This window comes from Lissotriton helveticus, chromosome 2_2, assembly GCF_964261635.1.
Source record: "Lissotriton helveticus chromosome 2_2, aLisHel1.1, whole genome shotgun sequence".
Classification (NCBI taxonomy): domain Eukaryota; kingdom Metazoa; phylum Chordata; class Amphibia; order Caudata; family Salamandridae; genus Lissotriton; species Lissotriton helveticus.
The window spans coordinates 290,694,798-290,722,722 of record NC_136060.1 but is presented as its reverse complement, the minus strand read 5'-3'; the positions used below and the strand labels follow the sequence as shown (position 1 = coordinate 290,722,722).

General features: G+C 44.9%; 1 protein-coding gene across 2 annotated transcripts in view; it reads left to right on the top strand.

Moving 5' to 3' along the window:
- The window catches only part of LAP3 (leucine aminopeptidase 3), a 238,053-nt gene that overhangs the window by 23,832 nt on the left and 186,296 nt on the right, over positions 1-27,925 (top strand). The window contains exons 1-2 of one of the 2 annotated variants that reach the window (XM_078678426.1): positions 23,352-23,507; positions 24,239-24,348. In XM_078678426.1, coding sequence (XP_078534552.1) covers positions 23,367-23,507; positions 24,239-24,348 — 251 coding nt within the window. In that variant the 5' untranslated portion in view covers positions 23,352-23,366. Of the gene's footprint in view, positions 1-23,351; positions 23,508-24,238; positions 24,349-27,925 lie in introns of those variants that run through there. The other variant, XM_078678427.1, reaches the window with a different exon arrangement.

The window sequence follows — 27,925 nt, the reverse complement described above, 5'->3', positions numbered from 1 at the left end:
AAGATACACTAAGGAGGCAGCATAGGCTGCGTCAAAACAGCATCATGGAGACAGACTGGCTATGGCTGCCAATGACCTTAGCTAATTGATCAGGAATTGACTGCCTGACCCGCATACGCCCAGTCCCTCTACTGGTCTGAAGATATGCTCATTGAACATTAGAGGTTTGAGGAACTTGGTTGATGAAGTAGAAGTGGTTGCGTTCTAGCAGCAATTCAACACGATAATGCTTTAGGAAACATGCAGTAAAAGATAAACTCCTATGATCAGGTATTTGGAATATTGATCCTCAGCATTTAAAATGAAGTGGAAACAAAAACCTAAAGGGGGCCTAGTTATTTACATTTCCTCAGATTTGGATGTTAACATAGAATAAAGTGCACTACATGAACTACTGGTTGCAAATTTGGCATGTAACTTTAAGGCACTACTCCTATTAATGTATATTTACAACCACCAATGCCTCCACCTAAAACGTGAGATTATACTGAAACTGGAGTCAATAATAACTGACTCGAGCTAAAAGCCCGTAGGGGCACATTCGATTTTAACAGGTGACTCAAATCTATTCTCCAACAGCTACGGAGATGAATTGGTATTGATACAAGGCGAACTTGGTAACGTCCGACATCAGGTGATCTCCTTGATTTAAAAAAACTTGACTGCATTGGAGAGCAGATATTGGGCATATGTGTGCATGCCGGTCTCAGATCAGTGAATGGAAGAGCAAGAGAGGATCAGCCCCCTGCGCTGACTCACACTGCTCTTAAGTCATTCTCCATTATAGATTCAACCTTCATAAGCCCCTCCCTGTTAAGATACTTGCAGTCTTTCATGTAAGACGTTTGCTTAGAAAGTGATCATAATCAGCAAACCTGGCAGCTAAGCAATAAATGTCAGTTACTGGCAAAAAGTCTAGACTCTGGCTCTGTAACACAAACTACTACCTTAAAGAGATTAACTTAAAAATGTGCTAAAGCAGAAGATTCTGAGGAGTGCTGCCGACTGATCATGGAAAGTCTGGCCAATGCTTGGGGATCGCCAATCAAGAACCTGATTCAGGAGTTTCCATCGCACTCATGCAGGGCACATGTACTTACACAATGCCGAAGACTCTGCTGCAAGCTCCCTCCATCCATAAGGTTCAGTAAAAAGGAACTGCATAAACTGCTTTAGAGCTTTCAAAAGCAACCCAACTGAAGCCAGTCTAAGGCAAAAAATTGCAGACACTCTGAAGTCTATTGAAAAGGGAATATGGGCACTCGAATGTGTTGCCCATGACAGCTACTGGGCAACATTCTTCCTTGCCTGTAAATCGAGAAAGGCAAAACATTTCTGAGGGATTATAACTAAAAAGTAACAAGAACGCCCTGTGGTAAACTCTGCAAACATATCTGCGCACCAATGGGAGGATTATATCATCACGGTCATTGTACTTGTGCAATGGCACACCCAAAATTATTGCACCGAATACATGGGATGCAGGAATCCCTGCAGTTGAAACTGTCGCTGATATGGAATGGTTAAAATCACCAAGTATAGAATCTCGTGCCCCCTAATCCACAGAAATCGCAGATTTTACCAGTTTTATTAGTTGGCATAATCAACAGGGGAAGATGAGACCGGGCCCCAGGGCCAAATGATCTAACACAGCAACTCTTTAAAGTCAATCTGGAATATTGGGCAACCCTATTAACACCGGTATACAACCACTGCATCTCTACTGCACAGATACCAGAATCTTGGAGAGGCGTGATAATCCACCCGATATATAAAAGTGGGAAAACTTCAGTCCTGTGAAACTATCAACAAATTTCCCTGCTGGATAAAGAGACTAAATATTAAGCAAGTCTTCCACTAGGAGAAATCGTACTGTAGGCAAATGAATATTGTATTGTTCTCCACCATCAAACAGGTTGTAGAAAGGGGTTGGGGACTACTGTAAACCTTCTGGCTCTGGCAATAGTGCCTAAAAAACAGTTAAGTCTAAATCCTTGCTTCATCTATGCTTCGTGGATTTTAAAGCGCCCTTTGATTCAGTTCTGCGAGACATCCTCTGGCAGAAGCTAGCAGCAAGGAATATCCTGCTTCCATTACTGAAAAGTATTATTACCTTGTAATCAAATACTAGGCTCCAAGTAACACTTGGAAACAGTGCCTCCGTGACACAAAAATACAAACCTTGACAGGTTAAAAACAAGGATGTGTCTTAGCCCCCATGCCTTTCAATATATTTCTGGCGGATCTCCTGATAGCCCTAGGCAAAGTGAATGCATATGCTCCAAAGCTTGGAGGCAAATCAATATGCTGCCTCTTTTAAACATATAAGGCCCTTTTAATATGCAAAACCAGAGTGGGGCTGCAACGGCTTTTGGACAAATTGTACAACTATACAAAACACAGCAAACTTTCCTTCAATCCAGAGAAAATAATGATAATGGACAGAAAGATAAAGAAACCAGGCCAGTGGAACCTGAATGGCCTCCAAGTTAAAATCTCTGCTAAATATAAAGTCCTGGGAGTGATCATGGATAATCGCGGAACTTTCCTCCCCCACAAGGAGGCCTTAAAGTCTTAAGCAGCCACCTTACCACACATGCTTTTTAAAACTTTAGAAAAATCTTTCTGGTCCCTCCCTCCATCCCTTAATGAAAGTGATTCAAGCTAAACTGCTACCCACTCTAGCCTATGGATCAGAGCTCATGCTTGGAAACGGTTCCAATCTGCTGGATAAAAAGTTAATGAGCACATATAGAAGGATTTTTGCCTCCCAAAACACACCTCCTCAGCACAAAATCAGCCGCAGTTTGACCTTTTAAGCAAACCATGGAAAAACAAGGTGCCTTTTTGAAAACATGCTTTAAGTTAAGCGCCGCAAGTTATGACTCTTTTGAATACCAACGGTGGCGTGAAATAACAAAACCAGATGATCTGTGGTTGCTATTCCGGGTATTCCCACTCCTTTCTGGTCCCCCAAAAGGACGGAGACCTTCGTCCTAGTCTAGACCTATGGACTCTCAACTACTTCCTCAAGAAGGAGAAATTCAAAATTGTCACGTTAGCTCAAGTTATGTCTGCCCTGGATCCAGGAGACTTGATGGTAGCGTTGGACTTGCAGGTCGCCTATTTCCACATTCCTGTCCTGCCTGCCTAGCAGGCATTACTTTCAGCTCACTGTGGGCCACGAGTAGTTTCAGTTCACCGTGATCCCTTCTGTACATACAGTGCCCCTCGGGTGCTCACCAAGGTGATGGTGGAGGTTGCAGATCATTTGCGGAGATAAGGGGTGCCAGATTTTCCTTATCTTGGTCACCCCAGGCTGTTGTCTCCCACCTCCAGATGACGGCAAACCTCCTGTACTCACTAAGGTTCACTATCATCATGCCGAAGTCACACAAGACTCTCTCTCAGACGCTCCCTTTAACCGTAGGTGTTCTGGGCACTGTGCGGTTTTGGGCATATTCCAGGATATTCAGGCTATGATGCCGATGTTTCAAACTCTATCCTGGATTTCAGTGAGGCAGAGCACAAGGCTGTTGGGACTCATGGCCTCCTGCATCCTGCTGGTAACTCATACATGATATCATATGTGGGCTGTCCAGTGGGACCTTAAGTTTCAATGTGCACAGCATTGGGGGACCAGATCTCGCAGGGAGCTGTGAAAGATCTGTAGTGATGGCTAACGAACCGCAATTAGGTCAGGGGCAGACCCCTCTCTTTCCCCAACCACATCTTACATCAGTGCCAGATGCGTTACTCCTGGAATGGGGCGGCATCTGGGAGGGAGGAGATCAGAGGACTCTAGTAGAATCCGGACTCCACATCAAGGGAAGGCTAGTGGAGGTGTCCACTGACAACACCCCTGCCATGTGGAACTGCAACAAACAGGGTGGGGTGGGGTTGTGGACCCCTTGTCAGGAGGCCCGGGGTCTCTGGACATGGCTGGAACAGCAGGGCATATCCCTAATGGTTCAACACCTGGCGGGCTCTCAGCCGTCAATGCCTTGCGGATCACAAATGGGGTCTCCACCCAGAGGTGGCGCGTGGTCTGTTTCAACAGTGGGCAGCGCCTGGTTAGATCTGTTCGCCTCTGCTGAGAACATTCAATGTCAGTAAATTTGTGTGTTGGAGTCTCCAAGGCAGCTCTCGCTCAGAGATGATTTTTAACTTGAGGGGGCTACTATCCTCTTATACGCCTTTCCCCCCCATACCACTCCTGCACAGAGTTCTAAAGGACATTAGGAACGACCAGGCCCAAGTCATCCATGTGGCTCCAGACTGGGCATGGAGAGTCTGGTATCCCAAGCTACTGAGCATGGCCATCAGTCCACCGATCATGCTGCCTCTTCGGGAGGATCATCTGTCGCAGCAGCATGGGAGGGTACTGTCCAGGCTCCTCCTTCTTGTATGGAGATTGAGCTGCGCCGTTGACAGCTTTCGACCTTCCTCCAGAAGTCTGCAACGTCTTCTTGGCAACCAGATGTCCCTTAACCAAGACAGTATACTCCTATAAGTTTGTGACATGGTGTGCAGAAAAATACATTGATCACCTTTCTGCCCCCCATTCTGAGGTGTTACTATTAATTTTTCTCTTGCCCAGCAGGGCTCTGCTCTGGGCACTCTCAAAGGGCTATCCGTCTTCTCTTTTGGCTATTTTGCGGCTGCTTGACCAACTCTTTCTCTTCAAATCCCCTATTGTACATAGGCTTCTGAAAGGTCTTGTTCATCTCTTCCCTCCTTCATCATTCATCACGCCTCAGTGGGACCTTAATTTGGTGTTAACATTCTTAATGTGTGCTCCTTTCGAGCTTCTTCATAATTGGCCCCTCAGGCTTCTTACGATTAAAACAGACTTCCTTGTGGCTATTACATCTTCCTGTACAGTAAGTGAGCACAGTCTTTGTTATCCACGCTGCCTTCCTTATCATTATATCCTGACAGACTGGTGCTTCGCACAAGGCCTCCTTTATTCCATTTCACCTGGTGCTGGCCGAGAAGCAGTCTTCTGAAGGCTTGCAAGCTCATTTCACCAGAGCTAATGCTGCAACCACTTGTCTAGCCTATGGCGTTCTGGCCCTGGACATCTGCCGGGCAGCAATGTGGGCTTCACTGAATACGTTCACCAAACACGACTGTCTGGATAGCCTGGTCCATAGGGATGGGCACTTTGCCAGTTCGGTCCTGCAGGACTTCCTTATTTGAAATTGGGCCGCAGTCCCCCCTCCCCCTCCATCCCCCCTCCCCTTGGGGATTGTATTGCTTGGTCATCCGTTCTAAGGTATGGAATCAGTGGTTGGAAGTATCGATCAGATTAACAAGTTACTTACTTTCGGTAATGCCTTATCTGTTAGACTCTATCTAGCCGCAGATTCCTTAGCAATCCATCCATCCTCTCCTGATTGCGAACCGATTTCTAGGGACAGGGCTGATACCTTTCAGGGTCCTAGTTTTGCACACTAGTGGTCAGTGTTCTTCATGGCTCCGCCCTTCTGGCATGGAAGCTTGTGAAAAACTGACATAAGCGCATCTCGGTGGTGCCTTCATAGGTCTGCGAATGCCAAACAACGCTACCTACCGAGGCGCAGGGGTACTGCTCATGAAAAATCTCCTAGATCCAGTCTGACGCCTGGAAAATTCTTAGGTAAGGAATGGAATCTGTGGCTAGATAGTTTCTAGAACTCTCTACTAGATAAGGCGTTACCAAAGTTAACTTGCTCTTTAAGGCTATTATAGACCTGACCAATAGCTGTTCTTTATTTTTCCTTCTATAAATTACTCCTACTTGTAGAATGAACACTCCACATTGCAGCTTACGATGTTGTGTTTTTGAATTAGATCCATAAAATGCTGACATTTTCCACAGAGGTGACCTTTTTGTTCAGCACCACTGCCCAGTTTGTGCAAACTCTGGCATGTCAGCCCGCGGGTTGCAATAAGGATGTAGTGTACAAAGCAATGCCTGGTGCATGGCTGCTTGCCCGCACCTATGATAATGAAGATGTGCCGTATGCTCTCCCCCCCACAACCAACGTTTTCAAAAGACTGATGGAACTTGAGGGGTGATAAAAATATCTGCCCCTGGTGGGAAGGCAACATGGATATTTCTGGTGAGGAGGATAAGCCTAGGGAAATCTGATGCAGTTCAAGGTTTATATCCTGATTTAGATTATATTTTGTTTCAGTAGTACTGTGAAAGCATGAATGTGTCTCCTAATGGAAATGTGACGGCACCATGGGAAATAACTGCACAATTTGTGCAGGAAGCCAAGGGAATGATGTTCCTTTCAGAATGATGACAAATAAATGTGTGATCTAACACCAAACGCCACGTGGGGTCACAGTATTCTTGATTGTGCCTCAATTTGATGTGTTGAATCTGGAAACCAGGTTCATAACCATAAGTAGGCTGGAAAACATATTATTGAAATTCTTGAATTGCATTGTATAGCTGGGATTATTGTTCTTCCATTAAATTGTGTGGTAGTTGCATCGATAATGTGCTTTATACCACAGACGAGGTGCTGAAGAGTATTTGTGGACAGTTAGCGTACTACTTCATGGATGTCCTTTGGTGGAACAAGTATATATTTGTAATGAAACCCAGATGGGTAGCATTTCGGTTTTGTGTAAGAACCACGGCCCTATTTTCTCTGTGTTTGGTATGTATCAAAGCAAAAAAGAGTCAGAGATGGTGCTTAAGCATTGAATGCTTATGTATGGAACAGCACATTATGTGCGAGTATAATCTGGTCTATGTAGAAAATGTTGTGTTTGTTTTTGGCAGACTGCGTAAATCGCGCTGGATAGACACTGCTACACATGTTGATATCTACCATCTTTGCAGCAGTCTGCATTAAACAGTTAATCTCAATTTTGACATGGAGTATAGGAAACTGCTCAGAAAGATGGTAGTATTGGGAAGTCTTGAGATCCACACCCTGGAGCAACAGGGGGGTAATACATGCAGCCATTATGTAAATGTAAATGTAAATGAATTTATATAGCGCAAATCACCGAGAGGTTTCTAAGCGCTTGCTTAGGGAACCCGTCCTGGTATTCCCCTGTGAGATAACCCCGGTAGGGTATCCGCAAGGTGAAAGCCAGGCATCCCGCCGCGAGGGGCCGTTGTGGAGATTAATCAAGCTATTGCCCAGAGTTGCAGAGTGTGAACCCGTGAATCGAGTAGGCACCGGAGCGAGAATTGTCGAGTCCATGGACATTTTTAGGACTCAAGACCCCGCCGAGCCGGGAATTGAACCCTGGTCCCGGGCTGACCTCTGCTTCCAGGTCTGCCTCCTCTAACCAGTGAGCCACACTTCTCCACTATACACATTACATATGCTCTAAGGAGTCAGTTTACACCAGGGTGGAGGGACCAAACCATAAGCAAGAGCTTTATACCACCAGCCACAGTACATGCTATGTAGGGTCTACCCAGGAACATGAAAGATGCAACCATTATATAAATGGCCATGCATGCTCGAAGAGTCCACCCTTGTGTAGCACCTGTAATAGTATAAGAAATTGGGTTGTTAATTAGATTAATCTAAACTTACCCTGTGGTAGCTAGGGCACAGAGCAGGCAGACTTAACTTATAGGCAATGTGTAATTTATTTTTTGTAGTACCAAAAAAATGGCTAAGTCAAAACATAACACCAGACAAATCCCAAACAAATTTTGAAAAAATAGAGTAAATTGAAATAAATGAAATGACACCAACATGAGAAACCTCCAATAAGAGGAACTGGAGAGCTATATTTTTAAGATCTAAAATAAAAGTAATGCCCAACAGTGTTAAGCGCGAATCACAGTCAGCTGTTTGCGGGAGACCGAGACGTAGGCACAATTTGACCACAATGGTCAAAAGTTTTACCTTGGGAATTAATCTCAAAAACGGAAGTCCAAGATCTTCAGCAGGGCAAGGCATTAGGTTGTGGATGAGAAGTGCTCTACAAGGTCATTGGCCATCTGACGAGGTCCCGGTGAAGCAATTGGTTTTTGGCTGGAAATCTTGGAATGGAAGAAATGTGAAGTTTGTGCCCAAGGAAGGACCCTTGCTGGCCAGATACATTGGGAACTTTCGCCAGGTCAACATTTCTTCATTCACACTTAGTCACATTTTCTTGGAGCTCAGATTCCTCCAGCAGGGCATGGCTGCAGGCTATAGCTTAAGAGGGCTCCACAAGGCTGAATACCTTCTCCATGACATCCCCGTGAATCTGATTTGCTGTTGTAGAAAAGCTCTGAAGGGGAGAAACCTGAATCTCTGAGTCCAGCATCAAAGCACCCTGGTCGGATCGGCTTCGCCTGGTCTTCCAGAGGTCTTTAGAGCCAAAAAGTGTAAAACTCCTAGTTTTTCAGGGGTGGTAGGATCAGTCCAGTCAGACAAAGCCAAGGGTTCCAGGGTCTCAGGAAGAGAACTTGGGGGTGAGGACTCACTTTAGCAGAGGCCAACAGCAGTGTCCAGGGCAGGTCCAGTTGGAACTGGTTAGCTGGGTAGTTGCAGGGAAGGTCTCTTGTAGCTTGTTGTATCCCTGTCTCTTGCACAGGAGGTCAGTTTTATGACCCTTGGAGTCCATTTTATTGTCCTGGTAACAAGAGTGAGCAGGTCTAGTCAGTCCTGCGGGGCTCTTCTAAAGTCTCTGACAGCATGTGTAGTCCTCTTATGATCTTTCTCAGGTCCCGTACTATACTGGGGATGTCTTATTTATGCCCGGCACTAACTTGTGGGTAGGGTTGACAACTGGCTCCCCCAACCAATGGGGTAAAAGTTCCAAGGGTTACACCACACTTTTGAAGCATTTGCTGTGTACCCTACTATAAACAGTCCCACAATGCCACTCTCAGCTTAAATCCAAGATGGTGAATGCCTTCTTTTCTTCAGAACCAGTATGCCAACCCCAGAGGTGTTTTCAAGGAAATGAGCAATCTCTTCTTTGGCGTCATTTCAAACCAGTTCTGGCTCCGCTTTCTCCCCACTGGGATCGAAGCATGCCTGGCTAATGGAACATAGAAATGGCCTGTGAAGTTCCTAGGCGCTGCCCATATGGCATTTTGCCAGTGGATCAGAAACGCCTCCCCACACGTAAGCCTTTTGTCTATGCTCTGGGAGCAGTTTTCACACCCTATTCAGGGATGAGAACTCAAAGGGCTGCAGCTGGAAATTTTTCTCAATAGGCTTTAGGCAGAGGGAATGATAAGTTTCTAAAGGTACCTTTTCCTTAATATTTATTAACCAGTGAATTCCACTTTTAATGAATTACAAGGAGTCCAAGAATGAAATTGTAGCGTTTCTTAGCCAAAGATAGCAATATTTAATTTAATATTGCATCCCAATATTTCTCTATGGAACAGCCAGCCTCAGTATAGTCAAAATAGTGTCTAGGTATTAGTCACTTTAAGAACATATTTAATATTAATTTTCTACATGTTCTACCTTTAAGTGCCATGCACTGTGCCTTATGGGCGATGAGGGTTGCTTTGGGGTGACTTAGCAATATTTAAAAGGAAGGTTTACACTTTTGAAAAGACTTTCTTTTGAAACAGTCGAATTGCAGTTTAAAAACTGCTTCAGTCAGGCTACAGGGATAGGTCTGAAGCAATGTTTGCACTGCCATTGTATTGTGTGGCTGAATAGGTGCTGCAATCCACTGGTGGGATTTAAATTCCAGGCCCTGGGTACACTTTGTCCCATATACAAGGAACCTATAGGTAAGTTAAACATGCTAATTAGGGGTATGCTAATACAACCATGTTTAAAACGGGGAAAACATGCACTACACTACTAGTTAGCAGGGGAAAAGTGCACAGGGTTCTACAGCCAGCAAAAACAGAGAGGGCACAAATATGGGAGTACAACACAAAACGATTGTCATTTTTAACACTTAGTATATGCCTGGGTATTCTACTAAGTGCTGCAGGAATCTCCCAAAGGGATAGATGCTGTACAGGCCCACCAGAGTAATCGCAGTATGTGGCTCAAGGATCCTCCAACTGCCAGCAGAGAATCAATTATTTTTCACCCAGCCATAGGATATGCTCTCCAGAGAACACAAAGGAGCGAAAGGCTCAACCATGGTGTATCCATCCTAGTTGTAAGAGGTATTTATTTACCTTTAGAAGTTGTATAGCAATCTCTGGAAAATCAACTTCACTTCCTTCCTGAATTCCAATTGATCTTTGATTTTTTTTTTAAACTTTGCTGGAATAGAGAGCCAGAGATTTGTTGTTTCTGTGGTTAAGGACATTTAACTGCTGCATTTCTTTGTGGTATGAGAAGTAACTCGATACCACTCTGTAGCGGATGCTTTTTTATAAATATCTTTTGAGCTTTGTTTGGATGAAGCCCAGGATCTTTGGCATAAATAGTGTGTGGTTGGTGCACAGGGCCTTGAAAATGAAGTCTCCAATAAGCTAGTGAATTGCTTGCCAATAAGAAATGGCCAAGTGAACAGATATATGAAAGGTGTCTTGCAACAATGTTCTGGCTTCTTTATAACTGTCTCATCAGGGACAGTGTAACCCCCCAAGCAGAGTCTGTTTGCATAATCAAGATGAATGGTATATATATTTTTTTAAAACATCTTTTTATTGATTTTGCATCAAAAAACTTGTACGGGTAATGCATACATTTTCCTGTTACTTTCATGGTGAAATAACAACCAGGAAGTATCCATAAAACGCCATCACATTTTATCACAATATTACTGATTCTTCTCATGCACACAATCCAAATAAAAACTCCCTATTAGGCCCTGTGATCTAGTTTCCCCTCTAAAACAATCAAAACACTAAACCCCTCTAAATTTCCTCCAAACCCTCCACACTATTTCCAAAATTTTTGGGCATCCCAACCCCAGATATACCACTTGTTCTGCATTTTGACACCAGTTCATGTCTGACATCCATTCCCCCCCTGATGGAGGCTCAGGCTTAACCCACGCCTGGGCAATGTTTCTCTTAGCCACTCCCACCGCTAGGGTTACCCAGATGTGTTAGTACCTGGGTCGAGCTTCTTTCCCAGATACATTGAGTAGTAGTTCTTTTGCATTCATTGAGATTGTATTGGATAAGACTTGAGCCAACACCTCTGTGATGTGTACCCAGAATGACTGAATGAGTGGGCATGCCCATAGTATATGAAAGTATGTTGCTTCCTGGTCGCAATCTCGAAGACACAGCAGTCACGGCGCTCTCCCTATTTTAAAGAGCAGGGTTCGGGAATAATAGGATCTGTGTAGAATTCCAAAAACATGCCTCAAAAGTCCCCTAACCTCCCCACTCCCTGCTACCCTGCCTTTTGAGCTAGAACGAGAATGGTATTCTTGTGCAAGAATCATAGATGCAGGAGCATTCACCCTATAGTATGCATGGATAAGAAGGTTTTTTTATCAGCTAGTTTCCTTTGGGACCATAGGATTGACTGAAGAGTTTGATCTCTCTAAAGTTTTTCTCTTCTTTTGACGTTCTTGGCTAATTACCTGATCACTTGGGCCAGGTAATCTAAGTTTCTAATTCTTCCAGTCTCTGTATGTCAGAATCTCTCTTTTTGATAAATTAAGCTTAAGGTGATCCCTCAACATTCATTGGTCAATGGCTCGGAGACAGTCGTCTAGTCTTGAGTTATCAACCTCCCTCAGATGATCTGAGTGTCGCTGGGAGACTTTTAGCCTGTCATGTTGAAGTATCTGTTGGGATGCATTAACGGATTACAGCATGCATTGGAGGGGCATTGAGTAGTGATTGCTCCTTTAGGTACGCCTGCCTGGGCAGTTTATCTCTTGGAAAGGTAAGAGGAAATCCAGTCAGGGGTGCTACCCTGAATGCCAATACCTGTAGTATCTCTAGTAATGCATTCCACAAGGTCATAGTTGCAGACAACCCAGAGAGTCAATACCCAGTGGCTCTGGTCCCCATTGAGTTGCAGAGGGTCTCAGGTTCTCTAAAAGTAGCTATGAGCCCTGCCATGCCTGTTGGGCAATGACCTAGAGCAAACCGTCTTGGAGAAAGTGGAGCTCGGGTCACACCTGGAGATGTTAGTATTGCCTGAGGGGGTCTGTATGACCATACAATTCATTGCTACCAAGAGGGGAGATAAGGAAGCCTGGAGCTTGGAAGAAGGACTCAGGCAGCTGCCAAGAAGGGAAAGAGCAGGGGGTATAAGACACCTGCCACTGAAACACACATGGTAATGGTTGATGGGGCACCTGAGGAGGCCGCCGGAGCCTACTTGGGAGGACATTTCTGCCTTGGAAGACGTGCCTGAACTTGCTGGCTGGAAAGTGTAGGTTGGGCCAACCGTGGAATAATTCTGTAGGGCACAGAAGGAGTGCCCCATCCTAGAGGGATGGAGGCGCAAGCTGAGGCCCAGGCAGCAGGTGATACCTCTGGAGATCACCTTATCTATTGAGAGAGTGACCCTCTTTGAGAAGTGTGATATTTTTAGGCTACCTTTAGCCAAAATGGTGCAGATTTTAATTGCAGGATTAGATTTGTTTGTGTTGGATACAACTAGCATTTATGGCAGGGACAGTAAACTTCGTAGCATTTAGAAATAAATTCTCTACAGCTATGAACGATTTGAAGTATTTATTTTACTTTTGTACAGATGTGGTAAGTATCATAGTGTTTCTTTGTAAGTTTGAAGTTTAGCTCTGCACTTGGAGTTCTTTTTCTAATGGATGCTGGAATATCTTAAAACTCTCAGCTGAAGCATGTGCTACAGATAGGAATTTGATGGGGCATCTTGGGTATGGAAACGGGCGGGCTGTTTAATGGCTGCAACCTATGAGAGAACCAGTAAATTATCTGATCTGTAACGTGTGGGCAATCCACAGCTGGTAATGTGTAAAATACTGAATCTGATACAGAATAATTAATGGAATTGGGGTTAGGATGAGAGAGCGGAATTGTATTTGCTCATGACACACAACTCAGCTAATAGTAGTAGCCTTCCCAGAATCCTCATCACCATAAAGTTTAGAATACATGGTTAAAGGAATATAAGACTCCAGGCTATTGTTTTCTGCTGTAATTTGTACCTCGTCAGTGTTGGGCATGTTGGCTTGAATGAATGGTTAGAGGCAGTTTATTTCACTTGTAGGAATTCTAGGTGAATACGTGCGTGGTTTGTGGAAAACCTCAAAAGGAAAAGGTTAAGTCAATGAATACAACAGTTTTGGAGTATGTATTGAGTTTGTTTCTATTTTGGAAATAAAACGTCCTCACCAGTTCCAGACGGGCCTGCTTCTGTATATCAGATCATTGAAGTGGGTTTCTTTGTGTAAACATTCTTGATTGATATACAAAGAAGGTGGGCAAAAGTACAGGGCCTTTGCGGCATATCATCTTTGTTATACAGAATTCAACGAATAATGTCAGTGGTTCTAGTCTTGCTGTAGGTCTCCTCAATGTGGTGCAGCATGGCTTTTAACCCTTTGGATGTGTCGGACGGCGCCTGGCCGTCTGACGTCAAGGTGGGCGTGTGCATCGGGCGGCCGGGACGACGTCAAGGTGGGCGTGTGCATCGGGCGGACGTGAGCTGTCCGAACTGCACACGCATAACATTTTGCCGCATCGCGGGGGAATTCCGCCCGCATTCAAAGGGTTAATAAAGAAAATAATAAGCCTATGACACAACCAGCAGCGTCGTTTTGGAGGTGCACGCAACAAGCATCTGCTCACCTACAAAATGACATACGTGCGTTTTCCCTTAGTTTAGTTTGCCGATTCAAGTTGGATCTGTATACAAAAAAAAAGTAGTGCGGACAGGGGCGAAGCAAAACAGATGCTATGTGGTGGGCAGAATAACAAAGGGCAGGGAAAGCCACATGGGATGTGCGGGTGGTGGGAGCAACACAGTGATGCAAGTGGGTCAAAAGTATGCAGTGGAGTGGCTGGGGGAAGAAGCACAGGTCGCTGGTGAGCGTGGGAACACCGGGCCGGGCGGGGAGAGAGGAACGTGGTCGGGCAAACAGATGCGAGAGAGACCAACGTGGGACGGGTGAAGCACATGGATGAAAAAGCAATGTTGAGGTAAGCACACTAGAGCATCACGGATGAGGGCGGTGAGACGCACAGGGGCAGCAAATGAGCAACATAAGTGTGGGCAGTGAAGGGGAGAAGTATATGAGGGAGACAGCTGAAAAACACAAACTCTCATAAAATGCTACGACAAAAAGTAGAAATAGAACTTAAAAGGGAGCACTGAAAGGACATGGGTAATATGCAGTTGTGGCTGTTCTTCTTTACAAGTGGTGAGGCGGGGAAGGGAGGTGTGGCGGGCTGGGAGTAAATAATACAAAAAACAAAATAAAAAAAGCACTTACCTGCAGCTGCCGGCTGCTGTTTTGGGGACTAATGCTCCAGTCCTGACCCCTATTCATCACTGTCTGGTGCAAACTGCTCAGGCTCCTAGGCGCCAATCAAGATGCTGCTCTCATACTGGTAAAACAACATGAGAGCAGTGCAGTGATTGACCTGAGCGGGCTGGGAGTATGGGGGTAAATAACAAATAAAAGGAAAAAAAGCACTTACTTGCAGCTGCCGGCTGCCATCTCGGGGTTCTTATACTCCAGTCCACACCCCAAATCCCCACGGGGATGGTGCAAACTGCGTAGGCTCCTAGACGCTGCTCTTATACTGGTAAAACAGCATGAGAGCAGTGTAGTGATGACACCAAACACCAGAGGATTAAAGTACATTAGTTTATTTAATGACGACAAGTTCCTCAGAGCGACCACGCGAGCGCGTATATCCCACACCTGCCAAACACCAACTGCCGCCCATGAAATGCAGCGGTACGAACATTCCAAACCCAGAGAACAACAGACTGGACGCAACCGAGTCCAAAAAGGTAATTATCACATCACAACATCCCCCCCCCTCCCTTTACCTTAAAAACAAAGGAAAGGGGAGAGATAAAGGGAAAGGAACGGGAAGAGGAAAAGAATAATTGTAATTATGTAAGTACATAGTCAGCCAAATAACTTGGCGGTCTGCGCTCACGGCACAAACATTCTTCAGAACCTTTTGCTATTGGTCCCTCTACTTTGTGTTCAGGTTCCTTTCTTTTGCGGTACAAGGTGACTTTACGCTTGTTCCATTCCGTCACCATTCTCAACGACCACATGGTTTTGGAATACTTGATGAACTTTGAACGGTCCCCAAAACTTAGATAAGCCCTGGACTGGTCTACCATGTTTGATTTTAACTAAGTCACCCATACAAATACCTGATGTTCTTTCGCTGAAAACAGTGTCTTGTTTGATATGAGCATCAGGTGACACCACCCAGCAGGTACGAGTTTAGTACCCGGTTTCATCCCGTGCATTCTCTCAAAAGGAGAAACTCCAGTTACACTGTGCTCAGTTGTACTATGTGCTCACACCATTTCATTCACCATCTTTCTCACATTCTTCTTGCTTTGGACTGCCATAGAAATGGTACCTTTGACTAAACAATTAGCTCGCTCGACCATGCCATTTGCGTGTGGATTGTACAAACTGGTGCAGTGGTGTGTGATTCCGCACCTTTCTAGGAAAACTTTCATTTCTTTCTAAACCAATTGCGTACCATTATCCATGATAAGGATACGTGGAAGACCCTCCTCCTGAAAAAACATTTTAAGTTTCTCAAAATGCTTTGGGTAGTGACCTCAGGCATGAAATGCACAATCAATCACTTAGAGTGCACATCTACCATAACTTGCATTCTTAAGCTGTTCCTCTACGCCATGCATGGGTCCTATGAAGTCCAAGCACACTGCATTTCATGCAGAACCTGGATCCTCAATATGCCCAACATTGCTCTTGTGACAAGTGTTGAGCCTCTTCTCGCTCTGGACACATACCTCGCAACTTGCCACCCATTCGTTGATCTCCTCATATGTACTTTAGACTCACTCATACTTAGTTCGTCCAGTATTTTGATAAAGGGTCGCACATTAGGCCCTACAGTACTCTCTCTTCTAGATCCCATAATCAACATGAGTTCCACCTCCTTGAGAATGGAATCTTGCTCCATACCTCTTTTCCATTCCTCTGCAGTTACAGCTCCGCCAAAACAATCCGCTACATCACACAAAGAAGCCACGGCTCCTTCCTGCTCCCATTCTTTGCTTGCTCTCATCTCCACTCCCTTGCATAAAGACAATCTAGATAAACAGTCAGCTTGTGCGTTTCTCCATCCAGGTATGTGAGTCACTATATACCGGTACTCCTGTAAGCGTGATGCCAGTCTTGCTAGCCTTGCTGACCCTTTTCCGGCTCTGCCTGGGCTCAGTACTTTGACTAAGGGCTTGTGCTCTGTGCGGATGCGGAATTCAATACCCCACAAAAAGCTCCTGAAATGTCCCACTACCCATGCTGCAGCGAGCGCTTCTCGCTCTATTACTGAATAATTACGTTTGTACTCGGACAGGGTAAGCGATGCGGAAGCAACTGTTCTCTTCCGCCCCTTAAATGTTTGAGACAGGACAGCCACCAGTCCACAAGCACTGGCGTCTACAGTGAGAAAAGTAGTGAGTTTGGTGTCAAATGGTGCTAGTACACCTGCTTTACAAATCTCTCTTTTTATTTGCTCGAAAGCTACCTGCTGCTCCTCCCCCCATGCAAAAGGACATCCCTTTTTCAACAATGCTCTAAGTGCTTCAGTCTTGGTTGCAAAAGAGTTCACAAATGTTGCATAATACTCTATTGGGCCCATAAAGCACCTCAGTTTGTCTTTGGCATTGGGAACAGTGGCGTCACGTATTGCTTCAATTAGGTCTATTTTTGGTCGTACGCCCTCACCAGAGATGGTGTGACCCAGGTACTCTATCTCTTCCACCAAGAAGTTACACTATTCTCTTCTTAGGGTAAGGCCAGCATCCCTCAACCTACCCAAGACTTCTCTCAGATATTTGTTATGTTCGTCAATTGACTCCCCGAACACGAGGATGTCATCTTGGAAAAACATTACTTTCGCTACACCCTTCAACACCTCTGACATAATGCGTTGAAAAACGCTAGCTGCTGAAGACGGCCCAAATGGCAGTCTCCTGAAACGAAATGTACCCTCCATGGTGATGAAAGACGTAAGGTTCTTGCTCTCCTCATCAAGTTTGATTTGGTGGTAAGCACTTTTCAAATCTAGTTTTGAAAATTACTTGCCGCTGCCGGGCAACAATAACAATTCATTAATGTTGGGGAGTGGAAAAGTGTTGGTTACAATATTCTGGTTAAGACTGCGCAAGTCCACACAGTCGCAATTTTCCATCACTCTTTTTGCAGATAACAACTGGAGAAACCCATTCACCGGCTTCCACCGGTTCAATTACTCCATCTCGCTGCATCTGAACCAAGAGTTGTTTCACCTTCTCCCGCACTACAACAGGCACTCTTCTCAGTTTGTGCTTGACAGGGGTGGCCCCCCTCTTCAAAACTATTCTGTGAGTGTATCCCTTTAGTTCATCCAAGGCCTTCACTGACAACATCTTCCATTTCTCTCAAGATCCCATCAATAGACAAGTCGGACAAACAGAGTACTTGCCCCTTTGAGTGTGGGTCTTTTATTATGTGCAAGTCGAATTGATGTCCCCACCCAAGAATGGGGGAGCGTCCTCCGCAACATAGACCTTGCCCTCTGTGCATGTAGACTCGAACATTATGGGTGCGATGAAGAAGCCCAGAACATCAATTCTCTCTCCTTGGATCTTCTTGGATCAATGTCCCTAGGTTCCAGCTCAACATCCGGCCACTCCTTCTTCCACATCCATTTGGGTACTATTGTGTACAAAGATCCACAGTCCACCATCAGTTCTACTTGTTTGCTTTTAATTCTAAATTCCGCTTTAGGGCGTTTTCTCTTCCCTTCCATTCCGCGGCCAGGTAGGACCATTAATACACGTTCTTCATCTTCTCCTTCAGAACTTGATGCTTTTGCAACCGCTGAACGTCCTGTTGTCTTGCACCTCCTTGCATAGTGCCCCCGACGTCCGCACTTTCTGCAGTCTTGTTTACTTGGACTCGCTTGTGTGAATTTCACTTCCACATCTCCTACATCCCTTTTGTTTCTTGCCTTTATCCCATTTTCCTTTTTTCTTGTTTTCATTGTGTTTATTGGCTGAACCTTCCGCCCAATGGCTGCGACTTCTTCAGATGTAGCATTCTTTTTGCTCATGACCAACATACATTTCTCTGACTCTTCAACCACTTTAGCGATTGACAGCGAATCCTTCAATGTGGGATTTTTGGCAGCCCACAATCTCTCTTGTGCTTTCCTGCTGTGGCACTGCACAATGAATTGGTCGCGAATCAGTTCATCCGTCATCTGTCCAAAATTGCACTTAATAGACAACTATCTCAGAACAGACACTAACTCCTCCATTGTCTCATCTTGCTTCTGCGGCCTGGTTTAGAATTTGTACCTCGATAGCACAACGTTCTTTTCCTTTGCGAACCGTTTCTCCAGACGTTGTTTTGCTTCCAAGAATACATCCTCCACCAGTTGGTTATTGGTACCTAACATCTGTGGTAAATATTTTAAAATGCGATGAGCTTCCTTTACTATAGTACTCAGCATGAGCGCTTTTTTTTCTCTCAGGTGAGAACTAAGCCCCATCTAATGCTACGATGTAATTCTCAAACAGGTTGATCCATTCCTCCCAAGGCATTGAAGGTGGTTCTTGTTGTGCCATGAATGCCGGTGGGATTACAATAGATGAAGCTGCCATGACCAAAAAAACAAGCATTGACATAGCCAATAGGTCTTGCTTTTGGGACCTTATAAGTATTTAGTTATGCAGCACAATATCCGTGGTGCAACAACATCAACTTGTGCATGGCTAAACACTTATAAGGTCCCAAAGGCGAGACCTATTGGCTATGCCAATGCTTGTTGTTACTTGTGGCACTGCCAATAGGTCTCGCATTTGCGAGTGTTAGAGCTACTGGCTTTGTAAATGATAATGTCTTTTACCTATGTGTGGAGTGGAATTATGTGGGTTGGATTGGAATTGTTAGTTGTGAAATTGTGTGTAGTGTGGATTTGTGTAGTGGGATATGTGGTATGGTGGATAAATAGGGGCGAAAGCTACACAGAATAGATAGGCCCTATCAGAATGTGTAGACCTCAATATATACTAATGTAGTGTTATTTTTTGTTATGGACATATAATTTGATGCATGAAAATCTAGCAGCCGCTTAGACCCATGCGGGCAGTTCAATCGCCCATCCTGTCATTTGAGGGTTTGGCCTCTGCTCCTACGGTGAAGGACTTGTGTGCCTTTGATGGTACAACTGAAGGCACGCGTTATTGCTGAGCAACAGCCATGTTTGATGCATCAACTCAAAACATTATGTTTTCAAGATACAAGCTCCCAAAGTATGAGTTTGTTTCTTGAAATCAAAAAAGCCCCAATGCTTTCAGTCACCACTTGATTACTCTGCCCTGGATGGCCATTCCTTCATTGTAAAAGCAGACACGGAACTGTAGAGTTGGTAGGAAGTAGGGAGAGGTGACCACAGTGGCATGGCGGCTCAGTGGCCAATAGGCCACCAGGTATGATGTTTATACAGGCAGAGCCAGCAGAGTCTCCAACAATGCAAGCCTGGTGTTTCCTTCACTCCTAACGAGGTTCCAGCTCGGTTAAATCTAAATGATGCCTATAGTTTCATTTACAGTATTTATCAAGCGGTAAGAATAACAGCGGGGTCGCTAGGTAGTGTACTATTCCTCCTATGCAGGTTGCAACCCCAAAATCACCTCACACATTGGACGACTAATGGCTTTCAGTTTCTCCCATAGTCCCAGATAAAAGTACCTGATAAAACACACACTGCATTAGACACAGCAGCTTGCACAAAATCAACTCTGGTCAACACAATATGCAAAAGCATTGGAGAAATGGACAGTCAAGACAGACCACAACTTCAGATGCATGCTACATAAATATAGGTGCGACAACATATTTGAACAGATGAATAGTCATATATGCTGCACATACACAGGCATGATACATACACAAAACAAAATATACATTCAAATGAAAACACCCAACTTCGTCTTTGCATGTAGATAACACCACCACAAATAGATTATCATCATACACAAAAACACATACAGATGGATTCTTGAATCCATACACAAACATCGGTTAACACACACTTACACATTACATAGAATATTCACACACGATTTCCTTTGAATGCATACACAACAGACACACACACACACACACACACATGCAGGGATGAGAATACAACACAACTGTACAGATATACTCGCATACGCCCACGTCTTCACATACAAACACGTCCTCTCATGTCAGTGTACACTGAGATAAACTGTTTCAGACACACACGCCCGCACACACACTGCAGAGACAGGAATGATGGGGGGTAATAGCAAGGTGGTGAAAAGGGGGGCTAAAGGTGGGAACAATGTCAATGTAATGAGTGAGGGGGAGAGTGGTTAGAGTGGTGGGAGGTAGAGAAGGAAAAGCCGTCGGCGAGATTGGAAAAGAGGAATAAGGGATTGAAAGAATTTGGTAGCAAAGGAAGTAGGAGAGAGCGGGGGAAAGAGCGAACTTCCACCCAGTTTGAAATTGTGTCCCTTGCAATCAGTGCCATTGAGGAGAGGTAATATGGGGAGTAAAAGGGAAGGGTGAGCGGTGGAGAAAGGACAAGCTTAAATAGGGATAAGCAGAGGGCAGTAACAGAAGAGGGTTGGGGAGATGGGAAAAATTTAGGTAAACAATGATTAGGGAGTAGTTCGGAATTGAGGTTTGGCAAATAGTGGGTGAGTCTGGGAATGTGGGCGGGGTCGGGAAACAAAGGTGTGGGGTGGGACTGTTAGTGAGGAGTAAAAGCCCCAATGGGGAGCTTTAGCAAATGTATGGCGAGTGATTGGAGAAGGATGAGGGGGGTTCATAATAAGGAGGGGGAGCGACTAACAGACAAGTAAGGTGAGGAGTGGAGAGATGGACTAATTGAGGGGTTAGGACAATGATGGTGAGTCACTGAAATAAAGTGAGGGGTACCGAGTTGGGGTGGAGAGAGGGACGCCGAGATAGGGGTGAGGAGGTGGATGGTGAAAGGGTGAGGGGAGGTTCTGATAAAGGTGTAATGAGTGACTGGATTAGTGAGGAGAGGCTGTGGAGGGGCTGGTGACGAGAGGGCAGCAAACGCAGATGATCAGAGAAGCTGCAAGTGAGGGTCAGGCAGGCTCAACGAGTGAAGGAAGTGTGTGGGAGAACTAAAGACTGTTGAGGAGAACGATGATGAGTGAGAGGTACTAAGAGAGGGTGAAAAGAGGGGGAGAAAAAGCAGGCAGTAGGAGAGAGATAATAAGAACAAGCTGTACAGCAAAGCGAATCTTTCAAAGCATGACTTTTTAAAGGAATAAAAACAAAATAAGCAAACTGATTTGGCCGATGGACTGTGCTATTTTGAAAGCATATGCATGCTTTAAACGCATATGTGGAATATAAAATAACAGCCCAACGCACGCATCAGCTTTCTTTCGTCCTCCACGGACAAATCTGCTTGCTGGTATGGACTAGCAGTAGCATACCAATAGTCCGGACTACGCATTCATCTTCCGTTGCTATTTCGTTGAGTTACTTCCAGGTAGGAGCATTCAAGTGCAGTCATACTGGTGGTGGTTCGGAGTCAGCTACACTTTTGAGAGGGTGTAATGTAAGCTACATAGCTGTAGACTTAGTGAGCTGGAAACAGGTTCGAGTTTCGGTGTCGGCTCTCCCCTGTGCCTACAAAAAATATGCCATCAAATTAAACAATGGAAACAAAATTTAAAATGTCTTATCATACTGGGAATTTGTTCCTGATATGATCAGCATTTGTAATTGTATTTCCATTGTTTAATATGATCTGACAGCATATTTGCCATCTAAAGTCTGGGTGTCAGCTCTCCTATGTGTACTAAGAAATCCACAGCTGCGTTTGTGCTCGGAGGGTGGGGGGAGGGCTCCTATTGTGAGGAGGGAGGGGGAAAGCTAGAAATATAGAAGCAGCGACGGAAAGGAAAGATAAGGCAGCCGTAATATAAATGCCATCCAAAAAATGAAGCATGGCGTGCTGATAGTCGAGCAAAGGGAAAGACAAGCCTTGGCCTCGTAGCCCTGAAAGTGATGAGGCCGCGTAAATGTTTGGAGAGACGGGGGAATGGAGGCCAGCAGAGTGACGCGATCTGTGGTGGGGGAGGGGGAGGGAATTGAAGCGCGGAGAGAGGCACGCAAGGCTTAATGAGCCTTGACAGAATCCCACATGGCGGCTGTGCACGTGCACGCAAGCTTGAGGCCAGCAAAAGCCTCTGGTAGCACTTTCAAAAGCCACTCACTAAATTTCTCGCAGAGCAGCACATGCACTGGCTCAGCGAGACCTAAAAAACACTTTATACTATATGAGGAAGTTCCTGTGTAATACACCCAGTAACCACAAGGTGTCTCACTCCTGCTGTAGATTAATTCCTGATAACCAAATAAAACAGCTGATGTACAAAAAGAATGCAGACTTTGAATAAACCAGGAAGCGAAAATTGTTAAATGTATCCTCTAAATCGTCGTCAAACACGGTGATGGGATACAGATGCATTCGTGACTTCCTGTGCTCAATCCAGTCACATTCTACTAATCCTCTTTACAACACGCTTCCCACGTTTCCCTCACAACACGCATCTTGTGACTGGAATTCTCCTCCAAAACTACTTGACATTCGAAGTTAAATACACTTCTCTCCTTGCAGCTAGCTTACTGCACAAAAGCCTTTTCCTTCTTAATTTCTTTAAAATATAAAGCGCACGTGTGCTTTGAGTGCTTAATAATCTGCTGGTTAAATGTTCACTAGCACATTTCATCCCAACTGACTCCCAATGTTTTTTTTTTCCTTTGGCGCAATCAAATTCTTTATGTCAATATCATCTTTAATTTTGTCCTCAGCTGTTGTAGAGCGTTTGCTGAATGAAACTGCAGTTCCTTCTCGGCACTCAGCCGCTGACTCAAACTAACAAGCAGAATGTCGCGCACTCCTCACATGCATAAATTATTCCAGCATACACTTTATTTTTCTTTTAAACACGTAAAGAAAACGTGTCCATATCTTACTTTAGTTTTTGTGAGGTTAGCTCTGTCAAGCTTGTTTATTTCTTCCTCAATGCCTCAGACAGAATTCTTCTTTCGCACTGACTCGGGTGCCAACAGCCTGTTTCACGGCTCCCCTACTGACCGTTTAGGCTTTAGGGGCTCTTAGAATTCTGTCGATCGCGCTCCTTGTCGCTCAGGTGTCACTACAAGTGGCTGGCGCTTGTCGTCACGAAATGTTGTGATGACACCAGACACCAGAGGATTAAAGTACATGCGTTTATTTAATGACGACAAGTTCCTCAGAGCGACCAGGCGAGTGTGTAGATCCCACGCCAGCCAAACACCAACTGCTGCTCATAGAATGCAGCGGAACGAACATTCCAAACCCAGAAAACAACGGACTGGATGCAGCCGAGTGCAAAAAGGTAATTATCACATCACAACAAGCAGTGCCGTGATTGACCTGAGGAGGCTGGTTTCACGCTTGCACTGTTCCTAGGAGGTTGTGCCTCTTCTCCACCGACTGGTGCAGTACAGATTGGGTGGAGAGAGTTCTAAGTGTGCATGACTGTTTGGCCGGCCTTAGACAGCCGGCCAAACCGCCATGCGCACTACTCCTCTCCTATCATCATGGCCCTGCCCAGATTTGGCCGGCTCTAGCAGGCACGAAAAGAAAATTAAAAAGATATTAAAATTGTTTTATTATAATTGTATTTTTCCCTTTTTGCTCAACTGGCTCTCAGTGGGGGGGGGGGCACTCCTCCACCATAGCCGAGGAGCCGCCACTGGTAAAATGTCGGTACTCCGAGGAAGGGACAAACACAAGAAGAGTCGTGATAGCCCACACTCGCTAACGAACAAGAAGCAAAAGCAATGTACTTCCTTAATGGCTTCACAGTGGCATTAAAAAGTACCCCAACTATTGCAGTAGTATGCATGCTATGATGCCTCCACAATAGTAGTAATTATTGAAATCTATGATGTTGAGTCTAAAGAATTCGAACTATGAGATACATCTTTCCTATGAAACAAGGACCAACAGAACAAGAGGGGACTGGAAACAGGATAAATACTTAAGGGGGACACTTAGTGCTGCTTCTATTGATATCATATCTTACAATTCTTATTTACTATATTTCTGTTTTCTGTTTCTTAGGGCCTCGTCCTGGGCATATATGAGAAGGAAGACGATGCATTGCTGCTTACTAAGGCAGGAGATGCCTTTGATCACCTCATATCTGGCAAACTAAGAGAAACGTTGGAAGTGTAAGTGCTAGCATTCAGATGCGTTGGTAATGAATGTTTACCTTAACTTCAGAAAGCCAAAAACTCTCCCCTAGGTTGATGCTAAACTCACAGGCGATCACTCACTCATCGATCTATGTACTATCACAATAAGTTGTCAAATACAACACTATCAAATACCACAGAAGTTTGAAAAAATGTAAATGGCCTTAATGATTTTCTAAAAACAAATCTTAAATTTAAAATTTCATACACAAAACACATGTACACAAACATAACATACAAAACAAGCAGGAGAACTTCCTAGACAATACAATCGGTCTTTTCAATGCATACACTGCTACTTATTGTGTCACTGGGTATCCATGAATACTTTTAATCACGCGCAAAAATCTCCAGTGCACTGTCGACTGTGCTTTCAAATTCCTTTGACTTCAAGAAACCAACGTGTTTGGGACTCATATTTAAATATCTTCTTCCCAATGTAGTATCAAATAATATCTCTTTCAAAATTGGATAAGGCTCACATGGTCCACTTTGCCAGCTTATAGTTGTCCAGTCTATCAACCTCTAGTAATCCCAGCTTCCTCAATACGCCTGGAATATCCGCCACTGTGCATTAGACTGAGTTTTCAACCAATTCTATGTTGGTTAAGGGGTCGCTATAATACATCTCCCAAACAGAGGGCTACCACGGCTGTGTAGTCCCCCAAATATTTACACCATAGTCCACTCTCCATAACATTTAATGAGATCCTGCACTCCAGTTGTCCTCAGGTGTCTGGATGCTACACCTTCAAACCTCTGTTGTGAAACATCAAATGCAGCCACCAAACGGACAGTATTTGCGTCCATGATGCAAGGAGAGTCTCATCTTTTTCGATTACCTTAACTTCAGTGCATGTTTACTTGCCTATAAAGTTTGGGTTTGGCTGTCTTTTGCTAAGACTGTGAACTAATACAACACTGGCATGGAGAAGGTGAGCAGCAAAAATAAACAAGAGGTGTGAACATGAAATTCAGAGTGTAAAGAATACAGCTAAGACTAACTAATGGAGCCAAGACTAACTGAGCCCGCAGAATCTTTAACATGTTATGTTATGTTATATAATTACTTGTAGCGCGCACTGTTAGTCGAGACTGTCCTGGCGCGAGAGAGGATTCAGATGTCAGCTAAAAATAAAAGCCGATGGTCTACAAGGCTTGCCTAAATAAATGAGTTTTCAGATGTTTTTTGAAATATGTGAGGTTTGTCGTATGCCTGAGAGCATCGGGAAGGTTGTTCCACAGCTGAGCAGCTCTGACCATCAAAGATTGTCCCCCTAGGCGAACTCTCTTAAATCTGGGGATGACCAAATGTCTCAGGGTGGCAGATCGCAGTTGACGAGGAGGATGGTAGAAGGCAAATCTAACCCTTAGGTAGGCTGGACATGGGCCATGTAAAGCTTTAAAAGACAGAGTCAGGATCTTGAAGCGTACTCTAAGAGCGACGGGAAGCCAATGTAACTCTGAGAGCTGCTTGCGTACATTGAGTCTCCTAGGAATGTTAAAAAGGAGCCTTACTGCCGCGTTCTGGACCACCTGCAATTTGTGAAGCAAAAAGTCAGGCGCGCCTATGTAGAGGGCGTTGGCGTAGTCCAGACGCGAGAGAATAAGTGCTCTGGCCACTGTTTCTTTTGCCTCTTGTGGAAGAAGAGGAAAAAACTGCTGGAGAGTGGTTAGGGTTCCAAAGCACATTCCCGGCAGGCGCATGATTTGTTCTTGGAAGCATAGGTCAGCTCCGAAACAGATCCCTAAGTTCTTTGCAACCCCGCAGTCCCCGATGGGGCAAGGCAATCCATTCGGCCAAATGGATTCCTTAAAGTCCATCGGAAAGTGGCCGTACAGAAGTATCTCAGACTTGTCCTCATTACATTTAAGGCAGGCCCGGGCAAGCCAGGCAAATACTGAGGACAAGCACCGATGGACACCATCTGTACAGAGGTTGTTCTTGTCCCAAGTGAAGAGAAGTTGGGTGTCGTCGGCGTAAGCCATTATTTTCGCACCCAAGCTCTCAGCCAAGCAGACAAGGGGGGTCAGATAGACATTAAAAAGCAGGGGACTCAAAGTCGACCCTTGTGGAACTCCTGTGTCTACCCTGCTGTTTGATGAATGGTGGGGGGAAGCCATACTTGTTGGAACCTGTCTGTGAGAAAAGATTTAACCCAGCTGAGGACCGCGCCTGTGATGCCAATGTCCTCCAGCCTAGAAAGAAGCTGGACGTGGGGAACCGTGTCAAACGCGGCAGAGAGGTCCAATAAAATTAGAGCCGCTCTGCCGCCCCCGTCCAGACATTCCCTAATGGCTTCGGTGACCTCCACGAGCGCGGTCTCGGTGCTAAAAGAGGTGCGGAACCCTGACTGGGCGGGATGTAGAACCCCCGAAGATTCCACAAACTTCTCCAGCTGTCGAAAAGCAGTCTTTTCACAGACCTTGGCTAGGGCCGGGAGCAAGGAGATGGGCCTATAGTTGGAAATAATCAGAGGGTCCGCTGAAGGTTTTTTGATCAGTGGGAGGAGTTTTGCTTGTTTCCACTGGGGAGGTACAGTACCTGTTTGTAAGGACTCATTAACCAAATCGGTTACTATAGGAGCAATAACCTCCGCCACACCGCTCAAAACTCTGGCAGGGCAGGGGTCAGCAGGAGACCCGGACTTCAGAGATTTTAGAATAGCCAAAACGTCCATCTCTTCAACTTTTCTAAAAGAGACCATCACATCTTTGGATTTTATGCGGATGGATAAGATAGAAGGTTGGAGAGAATCAGCTTGGACTCTGGCCTCTTGAACAGATAGGGGGTATCCAAAATTAATAGGTTTAAGACTCTCTTGAATTTTTAAATTTTTTTCTATAAAATACGTGGACAGTTTCTCACACCAGCCCTCGGATATAGGGGCCGACAGAGTTTCTGCCACTGGAGACGTAAAGCTTTTAACAATATAGAAAATTTCTCTACTGTTGTTTTTGGCCTTGTGAATCCTGTCTGCAAAATGATCTCCCTTAGCCTTCTTAATTGCAGCGTAGTAGTCTTTTTGCACTGTTCGGAGTTCCGCCTTAGCTGTTGGGCAGTACTCTCGCCTCCAGATTCTTTCCCGCTCCTTACAACCTATTTTTAAGATTTTAAGATGTTCCGTGTACCAGGGAGAGGAAGGAGAGGCTCTAGGCCGCTTAGTACCTTTGGGCTGTGGTAGCAGGCTAACCGAGGATCTGATCCATGTCGAAAAGTTTTCAACCGCTTCCTCAAGATTGTCAGACTTGGCTGGAAGAGTATGGGTTAGGGATACTGCTAGAGCTGGGATACAATTTTTTTGGGGAAAGGGGACCTGGTGCTCTTTAGCTAAGGCACGAGCCCTGTCCATCTCCCAAGAGAAACCTACCAAGAAATGGTCCGACCGCGTAACGGGTCGAGGAGTATCAAATGTAATATTAAAATTGGTATAGACAAGATCAAGACAATGTCCTCCAAGGTGAGTAATATCCTGACCCTGTGTCCTAAGATGAGCTAAGGCGCATATTTCACCCAGATCCCTGACCCCTGGGGCTGTGGGCACATCCATAT